At 31.2% G+C, this 13,380-nt stretch overlaps 2 protein-coding genes across 2 annotated transcripts; one reads left to right on the top strand and one right to left on the bottom strand.

Annotated features, from left to right (window-relative positions):
* Positions 1-783: 783 nt before the first annotated feature.
* Positions 784-9,889, top strand: LOC149735797 (alpha-1,3-mannosyl-glycoprotein 4-beta-N-acetylglucosaminyltransferase A-like). The gene is made up of 11 exons (XM_089878253.1): positions 784-961; positions 1,070-1,168; positions 1,746-1,922; positions 2,222-2,320; positions 2,685-2,899; positions 3,218-3,448; positions 5,414-5,533; positions 6,016-6,179; positions 6,674-6,774; positions 7,379-7,566; positions 8,134-9,889. Exons 2-11 carry the CDS (start codon positions 1,145-1,147, stop codon positions 8,327-8,329), a joined length of 1,515 nt encoding a protein of 504 aa, XP_089734379.1. The 5' UTR covers positions 784-961; positions 1,070-1,144; the 3' UTR covers positions 8,330-9,889.
* A 37-nt stretch (positions 9,890-9,926) lies between these two features.
* LOC149735796 (uncharacterized) lies at positions 9,927-13,312 on the bottom strand. The gene is made up of 6 exons (XM_089878271.1): positions 12,987-13,312; positions 12,528-12,621; positions 11,967-12,097; positions 11,316-11,504; positions 10,877-11,022; positions 9,927-10,612 (listed from the first exon to the last, which is right to left on the bottom strand). Exons 1-6 carry the CDS (start codon positions 13,053-13,055, stop codon positions 10,507-10,509), a joined length of 735 nt encoding a protein of 244 aa, XP_089734397.1. The 5' UTR covers positions 13,056-13,312; the 3' UTR covers positions 9,927-10,506.
* Between the last annotated feature and the right edge of the window lie 68 nt (positions 13,313-13,380).

Raw genomic sequence — 13,380 nt, 5'->3', positions numbered from 1 at the left:
TTGGATTTATAAGGAGCGCCCAATGATTATAATATACATGGCGCAACACTGGAACAAAAGTACAACTGTTGCACTTGAATACGCGTTTGACGTGGTGTTTATACAACATATAGGTTAACCCATTTGCGTTTCTTTAGCTGTATAATACGTTCACACATGTTTCTGATTTGTGTATTTTGGACAAAGCGTTTCGTATGTTAATGAATGGATATTATTTATGTTTATGATAAAATTTGATTAAAAAGTGAATGAGAAAATATTCTTAAATCCATAAACTAACTTTCTTAAAGGTATTAGCAACCGGTAGACGGCGACTTGGAGCTACTAAATTGTTTCTACGTATTTCAATTCTGACAGCATAAAATGCACTCATTGGTTGCACACTCTAAAAAAACGTTTTTAATTTGTAAAAACAGGGTTAGGAAATATGGGGGTTAGGCACTGACGGTATATCGGTATTCCATCTTACCCCTCAGTACCCACGTGCTTGCGAGTTGTCAGGTAAATTTGTGGTTACGCCAAGTTTTTTGAAATTATCCAATAAAAAGGGCTTACTACCTTCATTACTTGCTACAGCGCCACTAGTTTCGATTTCGAACATGGTAGCAGCGCCAATAGGCATAAACAAAGTTGGCATGCATTCAGTTTGAGTGGAACATATGCTTGTAGCTGTGACCACAGAGCAGGTTTTTAATAGCAATTGAAGGCTGCAGCAGTGTGCGCTATACAATTAAATTTATTTACGATGTTGACTATAGGTGCCTTGATTAATAAACACCTTAGTTACTTGTTATATTGACTCCATGCGGATTGCTTACATTTCTATTCTGCTGCAGTGGCAGCGAACGGAATTTCCCGCAGTCGGCACTTGGCAATCTTTCAGCTGCTCGTAGTAATATAATAGAAGACTTTTGGCCTAGGCTGTTTTGTGTTTCTGTACAACTGTTTGTATATAAGAAAGGTATGCATGTATGTTATGTAATATGACTCATTGAGTCGTGTATATATGCCCGATGTAGCAATGAACATTTTAACCACCGAAATTTGTAACTTCATTTTTTAATAACAGAAAACCTGTTATTAAAATCGTGTGGACCAAGATTCCGAGGTGTGGGCTTGATGGTCAAAGCAGCTTAGCAGTATTATGGTTTTGCCTTCTTCAATGAGGGTAGGTATTACTAAAACTTTAAAATTTACATTAACTATTTTTTCTGTAATGTCTGACAGTGTGGTAGACTGGTAGTCCTCTAGGTAAATATAATTATTAACGTATGTTGTATATGTTGTTGCACAAAACAAATTCTTCAAATGTTAATAAAAAAATGAGCAAGCTTTCAAACTTTCCAATTTGAGTTTCATCACTATTTGAATCATCTTTAGTTTTTTATAAAATACATGATTTTCAATTTAAGTTAATAATTTATTTCACCAGCATTACAATGTGTGGTCTCATTTAAGCCTTTTGATAAATGGTAGCAATGCATGTATAATAAAGGCAGTTTGATGCAGGCTATTCATTAATGCTGTGAACGACAGCATGCGGTGTATGAAGCCACAATATATGGCGTACAAATGATCAAAAATATATAAATGCATAAAGTTAAATTTTAAACCTAACAGTAGCATCATCTTATTGACATTGCTGTTTGTAAACTGGACCATTCTCACTGTTGTTAAAAAACCACCAAGTCAAATGTATATTGTTTCACCCAATGTCTATTTCTTTACAAAATTCTTCTTTTCAGGTGTTTTTAATCATCTGCTTTGCTATGTCCTTTGGCGCCCTGATTATAAACACCAATATTATGCTGTCAGTGCATAACGTTGTAAGCAAGAAACGTTTAAGTTCGATGTTTCACGATGAACTACGTCATGTATTGTATGATATTAACGGACCATTCTATAGACGAAATGAAATTGAGGCAGGCTAAATACTTATTTAATTTTTACTTTTTAATTTTTTAAACTTTTTAACTTTAAACTAGTACTAAGTTACATACCAATATGTGGTAGCTTGTAAGCTGGCACGAGGTGTATGAAACAGAGCACCCATGTTATAGAGTGACTGTTTACTGCCACACGAGGATAAAGCAAGTTATATTTATTCGTTTATTTAACTGTTTAGGTATATAGCCTAAACAACGCTATATAAACAATTTAATGCTAATATTGTGAAAATTTCTGTATTTGATATCTAACTATCAATATTTTATTACACCAGATTAATAAGCAACTACCACTTGGTCACATGCCTCAGACCTTAATTTCTGGAATAAACCAAGCGATGGATGATATAGATGCAAGCCCCTTTCTATACCAGGTATGCGGTGCCCTGACATGATATGTCACTGTATTGTGTTATAGTACTGCCAAAAATAAAGCCATGGTCTAGTTTTCTAACCCAAGCTAAGCCATTTACTACATGATTCTATCTTGTGTGGGTGAGGTCCGCAGCGTGGCACGTAATGGGTCATCGAATTTAGGTCAGGATTGGCCCATTACCCCATTTACTACATGATACATTTTAACATCTATATTTATATACATATTGTTTTTACCCCACTAGTTAAAACAAATATTTACATTAAAAACTCAGCCTGTCTTTCCCAAATCCCAACTGTCGTGTTATATATATATTATATACATATTTTATTTTATTCAATATTTTTTTTATTTTTTTCTAGAAAAATTTCACTCCTAGTGTTGTTCTGGGCCACGGTCATTATAATAAAGATTCATTTGTGATTGGAATACCTTCAGTTAAGAGGGAAGGGGTCAGCTATCTTGAAACAACAATACGAAGTTTATGCCGTAGCATGTACCCTGTGAATGAAAATAAAACCTCAATTGTTGTGTTTTTAGCGGAAACTGATATGGATTATGTGCATAAGACCATGGGGTATTACAACATTTTATACCTATTTTTGGTTTCTTTTGGTGCAGTGTTGTATTACAACCGATACTAATCATTTTTTGATATATTTTAGTGGTTTTGTCAAAAAAATGAGTGTATTGCAATGTTTTCCTATTCTATATATATATATACATTCAAATGATATCTATATATATATATAGTTATATATGAATATATATCATTATTTTTAAACTGTTTTTTTCCAATTTTATCAAACGCAACCAAAAGAAATCTAACTGTGGTGCTAACTGCTAATATATTATAATATTTACTTTATTTTATTAACGTCAATATTTTACTCAGGGAAGTGTACAACACTTTTACTCGAGAAGTTGACACGGGGTTACTACAGGTCATTTCACCCCCTACTCACCTTTACCCCTCATTCAACTTACCCCAAACCCTTGGGGACCCCTCAGAGCGCGTACAATGGAGATCAAAAGAAGTTTTTGACGCAGCATATCTGATGTTTGTTTGCAGGAATAAAGCAGATTACTATCTCATGTTAGAGGATGATGTTATTGCCGTAAAAGGGTGAGTTTTGTTTTTTATGCTTATTTTTTAAAGTTTGCAGATACTTTATAAATTATTATTAATATGATTTGTTTGTTATGGGCGTGGTTGTATGGCAGTGGCGACACACCTTAGACTTGAGATTTAGACCAGGGTTGGCCCATTATCCAAATATAAATATGTAGATTGTACTTTTAGTTTGAATGAATTAATCTATGAATGTAACTTTACTTTATTGTTGCCGGAAAACAACAGTTGTTAAACACGAGTGTTCTGTTTTATGTTACTTTGTGGGTGATTTTTTTTCCTCTTTTTTCCCAAGCACACATTCACTCACAATGCTAGCAGTGGCCAGCTGTAGCACTGTCCAGTGTTCACTAATATAAAAGTACCAAACCGCTGTTTTGTTGTCTTTTTAAACTGCCACCGAGAAACTTGAAAGGATTTTTTGTCTGAATCTGTGTGTTGTTTTATGCCTATTGTTTAGCTGTGAAAGGACAGAGTGCCAACTGTTTGAAAGTAATATACACTAGACTGGACCCGACACTCTGCCATTATAATGCTGTAATGGACGGTTACAGGCTTTTTATATCTTTGTGTGGTAGTTTGGATTAAGTAATATGATAGCACGGCAGTTGCTCAGTTGGTTCCGGGCATTAAGCTGTTTCTTCCTGCAGAGATGCTTGAATAATTAAATACTGTCTGCCTCCGCATTAGTTACAGCTCTTGCTAAAAATAAGTTTTTTTAGTATGTACCCGGTGTAGTCCTTAAAAATACTAACAAAAAGCTGAAAAATATACTCGACAGTGTGTGGTTTATTGGTTTAATTCTCAATTTTTGATTGTAGTTTAAACACACTTTAGTTTTACCCGCACAAACCCTTTTCCTACAACCCAAACCTACATTTTCTTAAAACCACACAAAATCAAACACATTAATGTGTATACGACTTTGCTTAAGACGTTTGTCTACATACTATGTAAACTGTAAGGTGTTTTATTGTTTATTTTTATGTGTTATCTATGATAAATAAAGGCATTCTACAGTGTGTGTAAGTGTTTACCTAAGTATACATATAGGCTATAAGAACTGTATATATATTCTGTTTTTAAATAATAGTATACATAATAAATATATATATATTAATATTATATATATATATAATTGATTTAAATCCTACTAAATCATCAGTTCAAATGTTTCCCTTAATTTTGATTTGTATTCTCCCTAATTAGTTTTAATTTATTTAAATTATAAAATTTGAATTTGGTAAAATATTAACAAGTTAGCAAGTCAAAACATTATCAATTCAATATTCAATCAATTTATTGTTGATGCCGTTTCCTCTTTACCTTTCCTGTTTATTCAGCAACTGCTAGTCTGCTACTTCATGTAAATTATGGATCAGTAGTTTAGCTTATTCAAAACAGGATCTGATATAAGCAACGCGACACTATGTGCCAACAATTTTACAAAATATGCAATAAAAATTAAAATTTATACACAATCAAAGCTGGTGCAATACATATATTATGTTTTAAAGTTAGTTTTCTGATACATTTAAAATGATAACTTTCTGCTCAAAGTATTGGCCACACACCTGTACTGTTAAATCTTTCCATTTATTTTTCTGTTTTTAAACTGTAGGCATTTTTTTACTCAACAGTAGTACTTGTTTATGCGTAATCATGTTTTTTCTGTTATTATACTTATTAATCTAATAAAGAACTGTGGGCTATGGTCTATGTAAGTCATAAGGATAAAGTCTTATAATTCTTTGAAAGTTCTTTTTTTTGTTAAATACCAAATATATTAAAAAGGTGTTTCATCTTCCCCCACCCTACTATATACTAACAGCATTTAGCCCATATAAAACACCTACCAATGTCATATAGTATAACATGTTGTGCATATAATAAACTTACTATACTTCTACTACTAAAGTTAACCCTAGTGCCAATAATAATATTACTAATTTTCCACAGCTTTGTTGAATCAATGAAAAAGATTGTTGCTGAAAACAAGGAGACTGACTTTGGATATATTTCTTTGTCAACTTTTAACTCAATCGGAAAATTATTTCGTAGAAGAGATATCCCAGCTTGGTAGGTTACGTATATCTATAATCTTTATCTTCTGTTACATTTTTTACACTACATGGGTGAGGTTTTGTGTGACACGGGACTCGAGATGTAGGCCAGAGTTTGCCCATTACCTTAGCATTGTATATGCACATTCTGTTCTATATGAGTGAGGTCCTACAGCGTGCCATGAGACTTAAATTTAAGTTGAGTTGGCCCATTAATCTGCACCTAGGGATTTCCTATGTTAATGTATGTAAACTGTAGAAATGATCTTTTACTTTGTATTCCCTACGACAATAGCTTTTTTTACATGTGGAAATGTACTAGGGATTTTGTTTTCTTTTAATTACAAAGGTTTACCACAAAACCTCTACCTACTGTTTATGAGTTATAGCAAACATGTGGTGTTCATTTTCTTTGTTGTTTGTGTTTGCTTTGGGTAAACAAAACAGTCAGGCCACTCATTTTGAGCGTATTTAACTTTGATGTTGTTTTATATCCAGGGCTTCTTTCTTTTTCACATTTTATGGATTGAAACCAATAGATTGGTTAATGTTAGATGTTATGAGGATACAATCTTGTAATCCTGAGAAATCGAGCTCTGAATGTGAAGCCAATATTAAAAAGAGAATGCCACAATTTTCTAAAGGCCTTTTTCAACATATAGGTGACTTATGTGACTAAATTACTAGTATTTTTGTATAAATTTTAAAAGTGTAATTTTTTTAAATGAGCAATTTGCGAACTAACTTAGTAACGTGGGAAGCAAATTGCTTAACTTGCAATGTTAAATTATTAATAGCATGTAAATTATTAAACAGATATTTTCGAAGTGTGCTATACTTATACAGGTAAAACTATGCAATGCATTTTCACACCAGTGCTGTTAAACTGGCCGTTCACAAAATGTGTTTCTATCACTACGTTTATGAATTAATATTTCGAATTGCCAAAAAAATTATTTTATAAAAGCGAAGTAATTAGTAACAGTGTAAATGTAACACGGACATGTCCATTCTTGCATGTAAGCATTGTATCATGAAACCCAGGGGAAATCATGTGTCCTAACTATAATGGGGAGTGACACTGTTTATTCACACTTTTAATTTACAGTCTGTAACGAAATATTTCCACAAAGGGATAAACAATCTTCATTTTCAGGTAAAATGTCGTCTCTTGCTGGCAAGAAACAATTAATTACAGACACTAAGTTCTCACGAGAACCGCAAGCAACTAACCCTCATGTTAATATTAAAGCAGAGGTGAGCCTATACTACTAATAAAGAAGGGTGGTAGAAGAAAACACACATTTTCATTCTATTTTCTCGACCCATTTGGTAGTAAACAAAAAAAAACATTTTAAGAATTATAAAATTGTATTCTCATGACTCGCATAGACCATTGTAAACTTAATTTCAGACGCTTTTGTTCGGATAATCGAATTTGTAAAGTCAATAAAATGGAAGTATAATGCAATAATAATAAAGTTCAATACAACAATAGCTTTCATGTAAATAAATAAAGTTTCGATGGGTGAAACTTGTTTCCTGCTATTTTTACTTTTATAAATTTCATGAATTTATATTTTAAGTTGATTAAACAAAAACTTTCATAAAATGTCCAAGGTAATGAAAATGCAGAAACCAATAAAATAACTATAGATATATATAACTATATATCTCCATTTCTAAAACCTACAGGTAAAACTACAACTCTTACCTCTGCCTAATCTAAAATACAAATATTGATTTCATAAAAGAAACATATTTGTGTTTTATGTCAATGTACAATATCCGTAAAAAAGAAATTTAAAATAAAATAATAAATTTATGTATATATATATATATGTGTGTTTATTCTTTACAGGTATCCACTACTTTAACCTCTGCAGACTTATCTACTGCTAATGAATTGTATATAGACAGTGGGGGAATGAACAAGCATTTTCTCGTCAGTAAATTACAAACTGACGATGTAATTAAAGTTTTATTCAGCACGCCAAGTTATGTCCAATATATTCTTGTAAAAACGGGGAACGCAGATATGCAGCTTAGGTGAGTAGTATTTATAGGTGTTTTTTATAATCTTTTGCAAAAATATATATATATATATATGTTTTTTTTTACTTGGCTTTAAGCCTTAAAAACTGTGAATAGAATAGGTTCATTTGTAGCTGTATTACTTAATACTGGTAAGGGTCTTGTGCTTGCATTGTAACTGGGGGCTATTTTTTGATACTAATATCAATACCTATATGTGTTTGTGTCAAGGGCAAGACACTTAATAGATATTGCTCCAATCCTGTGGTTACTATTAAATTGTAGTACCATGAATGTTGGGGCAATGCCAATGGAACAACTTTAGCGTTTTTTTGGGCCCATTGCATGCCAAGCTATAGGCCTTTACTCATACAGATTAGAAAAAGAATACTAATAAAGTACTGAGTGAGCGTTTAAGGCCCTTTGTGTGCCTTAAAGTCAAGTCCAATTCATACTAAAACTTAATTAAATTGAAATCTATGCTATTTGTCAACAACAGTTTATAAAACTTTCGGAAATTCCATAGTTTTGCATTAATAACTATCCCAGCCTTTTATTTTCGAAAAATCTCTATTTCTACAGATACTGTACTGAATGTGGGCTCATAGAGTATTTTGTTGATGTTTCTCAAACACCATCAACATACCAGCAGTGTGGAGCTTTTGACCGTCATGGTTCAGCACATTGCGTTATAAATCACCAAATATCAGGTTTTCAAATCCGCAATACAAAACCAGTAGACTCACAAGTTTGGTTTGATCTTATATATGTGCAGTAAAAATGTGTTTTTTTTAGTGACAAGATTATGAAATGGGTCCTTCTTTGTTTGTTTATTTTAAATTTCAAGTGTTACCCAATACTACAAGGTTGCAAAACAAATAGCATTTTTCATGCACTTCCTAAAAAAATTATTAATTTATTCCTTTTTTGTCCAAATCAAACAGTGAGTCATCGTTTAACGTTTGCAGTCTAGTATTTCATTTATCATGTATGCACATTCAATTTTCTCATGCCACAGTTTAAAATATCATTTACATATGCCATAGAATATTTATATGCGTGAATTTTATGTTTGTTATTTAAGTTCATACTGCTGAGCTGTACTAACTATTGGGGGCAAATTTTGTGATTTTTACGGTTTTCTGTATTTTTTTGTTTATTTCAATCAAAAACTCATTCTCAAAATCCTTTGTAAAACGGAGAATGTTTTGGTGTAAACACAGAGTAGTGTGTTTAAATTATACTAAAGTATTATTTTCTACAGTGCTTATGCTGCGTTTTTGAAACAAATTTTCAATCTGCTATAAACCTTATGAAATTCATGTTTTTGTGCAACATTAACTTTTCTTCAGTATATTTGAATTATTTTGTCCTTTTGCAGTTTTCTTTTCAAACCGTCCTATCTGTAATTTAAAATCAAACAGCAGTTTAAGTTTTTTTTACGTCTGTAAAGATTATATTCCAATGAACTCTTCTTTTCATTTATTAGTTTGTGAACCAACATTTTGACCTATTCAGATCGCCCTCATCAGGGTAATGACACTCCTAGCGTATAATGCCGGATGTGCTATATTACACTTATAGTATGCCTGGCAGCTATATATATAATGGTGTGGGGGAGACAGGACACCTTTAACACATAATATCGAAATATCCTGATCTATTTTAAACAAATAACAACAGTTTACAGGAGTCGTAAGAATACAATTTTATAATTTTTTGAATGTTCTTTGTTTAGTACCAATTGGGCTAAAAAATAGACTGAAAAGGTGACCCATCTTTCCCCATCTTGCTATGTGTTTTGTTAAACTTTCTGTCAACATTCAAAAATCATTTTTTCCATACTGTTTTACTTTACTCAACTGAGTAGTACATTCACCTCATTTGTTGTTGCAGTCCTTTTTATTACCTTATTTGTTTTTTTCCTGCTTGCAACGTTATTCTTCAATTTCATGTATGTATGTATCGTTATGTTTGGTGAACTGCATTATATGTTTAAAGTACAATCAAATATATTGCTGTCTAGAGAGTCCTGGGCAGCTTGCATTCTCTTAAATATTTTTATATACCTTATTTCTTTTGGTGACAATCATGTTTTAAATAAGCATGAGGTCAGATCTAGTAAGCATTGGGTTTGCTTGCATATTCATTTAATGTGTAAAAACACTTGTGTGTTTTATATTAAAAACATATGTGCTTCTTGCATATGTGTTTAATGTATAAAACATATGCAAACAAAATACAACTTATAAACTCTTTTCATCGTTTACAGTATAAAAGAAATGTGCGGATGCACAATGATTTACTCGTTTTAAAAATACACTTATCCAGGACAAGGCTTATTTTTTCTTGGTATATAAAATAATAACGACAAGTTTTAGATAAATCGATGTACTGCTAAATTGTTAAGTGCAAATGAAGTAAGATGCTACAAATATAATACGGTGTAAAACTAAAAATCATGATTAAAATAGAATTGCAAAAGAGTCACTAAGAACAGTTAAAACAGCTAGGTGTATTTACAAGTGGGGAAATTTCTGTACAGTAAAATGAAAAATGGCTTCATATGTATTTAGTTAGAAATAGTGATAGCAAGAAAATGAATATTATTTAAGTACAGTAAAAGGTGCAAGCATGATTTATATTAATTACATTGAAAATGGTAAAAGCGTCTGTGAAAATGCACGACAGTAAGCCTTATGAATGCATAACCTTACTGATTAAATTTATAAAAACAATATTTTATTTATCTCTTTGAAAAGAAAGTAAGGATCAAATTATTAGACCAATGAAAAAAGAGAAATCAACAGCAAACAGACAGTCGTTACAAAATAAAAAGTATGGAAAAAATCAGTTAAAAGGCTGTAAAACCCAATAATACTGTTATGAGTAAATTGATGGATTTCATTGCTGAATGAATGAAGCTACTGCTATTTTGTATTACAAATACTAAATTCACATAAGAACACAAGTGTTTTCTTCATTAAATGTTCCATCTCTTTCCTCTACATCAACAAGAACACCATCCAAGAATTCCAGCTTTGGAAATTTAGCAATCACTCTGTTCAAAGAGGATTCAAGATAAAATTTGAGGTCAGAGGAAAATTATTTATCATTAGGATATGAGTATTTAGTCATTAAAGTAATTTTTGTATAAAAATAGTAGTTATGGACAATACAGAATGTCTAATTAATGTACTCATGGGAAAGACCTCATTTTAGTTTTGTAAAGAAAGTTTTGTAAAAAAAAGATATTAGAATAAAAGGGCAGACGAACTAAAGTAAAAGCTAGTATATCAATCTTTTGTGTTATTTAATTTGAAACCTTTTTCTGTAGTTTGGCTCAAAATGAATAGGGTTCAAAGAAAGGTCAAGGGTTTTCAGATGTTTAAATTTTTCAGAGCCTTTCAGATTCGAAATGTTGTTCTCACAAAGATTGAGATGCAACAGTTCTTTGGAAACTGGAAGATCCTGTGGAATAAGGTGAAAATAATATTATTGTGTTTAATTTAGATGAAAGTTTTATTGCATCCCATACACTACGTAGGTATGTATTGAAAATTTCATAAAGTCACATAATACATGGTAGCTCGTAAGCGGGCATAAAATGTGTAAACGGAACACTGTTATAAGGACTTCCTTGCCCAAATTGGTGAGAATAAATAAGTTATTGGCCCAACATACAGGGATACATAAATTGTTGCCCAAGCACACAAGAATAATTATATTCGTTCACCATTTTTAAATACAACCCACAAACTTACATTGAAAGAACAGAAATAATTTTTCCTCAAATTCAGAGAATGACATTTTGGTAGTTGAACTGCTTTCAAATCAACAAGTGAATTATCAACAAGATTTAGCTGCACACAATTCTCGAGAGTTTTTAAAACTCGCACGAAGTTTTTCACTTGGTAGTCATGACCCAAGTCTTGGTAAGAAAAATTTACAACCTGAAAAATTTTGTAATTTTTTTAATTCAGGTAATTTTATCTGTGAAAGAATTACTGTGAAATCAGTCACATTATGGTGTTATTTTATTTTTACAAAATTTGTTGTACTACAGGAAAAACAAAAGGAGATATTGGGTAAAATAAGTTATGGGGTAGGCAAACTATATTACAGAAAAATTTTCATTGTTGTTCAGAGAAATTTCAAGCAAAAGTATAGTTTTATGATAATTATTCAGATTTTTTTACTTATATCCTATATGGATAGTAGTTTTGGCTTTTAAACAATAAAAATATGTGATATTCTACATTTAAAAAACAGATTTTTCAGGGTGGGAATATTATAATTATTTTTAAAAAATTGTACTCTATATGAATATTACTTTTGACCTGTAAATAGTAATAAAGTTGTGACACTATTATTTTAAAAAACAAGTTATTTTGTTGAATTATAGCAAAACTCACAGTTGCTTTTTTCCAGTTTTCATATTTGCTTTTATAATTATGCCTTAGATGCAAACGTGGGGTGTCAACATCTGAATCACTGCTGCTACTGCTACTGCTGCTACTGCTGCTTCCACTGGATATAACAGGTCCTGGAATATAGATGAATTTAATGCAAAAGGTATGAGGTAAAATCTGAATTTGACATACATATATATATATATATATATATATATATATATGTACATTCTAAATTGATAATCAATATTTTCTACCTGTATAAACACATATTTATTTCTATAATTTTTTTCAAAATGTTCTGAAATGTGTGGTGTATAAATAAAAAAAAATCCAGTTATAAAAAATTAATGAATGAATGAATATAACTTGCTTTATCATAGCAGGGCGGGGCACAACATTCGTTATAACACGTTTATTTTACATCTCGTGCCCATTTACGTAGTATCACATATGTAATATAATATGTGGGTAATTTTTTTTAATAATTGACATTCGTTTATTTATGGTAATATTAATGACCACCATGTTATACATCAGGTCTAAGTGAAATTATTGATTTACCAACTCTGATCCTTGGACAATGTAGATCATCTCCTGTTATTTTATTCTTTGGAATTTGATGCCAAACCGCGAACTTTACATCATTTCCTGGAAGCTATAAGCAGAAAAAAGTAAGTTTTTTTGAAATTTTGGTACTATTAAAAAAATCATATGTTATCTGCTAACGAATAAAACTTAACTACTAGCCCTTGACCCTAACCAAAATCCTTTACTACCATCCTCTAACACTTCCCACCTGACTAATCTGTAACAGACTAGAAGATTCTTTACTAGTGTTTAAATTTTGTCATTTTTGACGAAGTACTGATGATAGTACATTCACCAATGTAAAAACAACTGCATAAAAATATATAATTTACAGTTACTAATTGGAAGCATATGAAAACCATAATAACACTACACTGTTTATTTTACAAAAAAAAATTATAAAAAAACATTTGTTTTATTTTTAAAACCAACCTCATCTGGAGAAATAATTTGTTTGCTCTCAACTGGAGAAGTTAGAACAACCACTGGTACAGTTGCCATGACTTATTATATATTAGTAAAACTAGTATAAAAATATATATGAAACAGGTTTAAATTATACCGTTTAATGTATTAAAATGTAGCAGGGATAAAATGGGAAATTTTCGTTTACTCTCCTTGTCCCATTTGGTAGTAAACAAAGAATATCTAAACAATTATATAACCAAGGCCCCGCGACTTAATAGCGTTGTTAATAACAGAAAATGTGGAGTTTAGGGGCTAACGGTATTCCAACTTACATCAGAGTATAAATATAAAATTCGAGAAGATTTTTGTTTTGATTTATGGCGTGGGGTGTTGCTAGTGGTTATTTGCATACGACCAT

The sequence above is a fragment of the Ciona robusta genome, chromosome 5 (genome assembly GCF_009617815.1).
Source record: "Ciona robusta chromosome 5, ASM961781v2".
NCBI lineage: Eukaryota > Metazoa > Chordata > Ascidiacea > Phlebobranchia > Cionidae > Ciona > Ciona robusta.
This window is presented reverse-complemented; position numbering and strand designations above follow the sequence as displayed.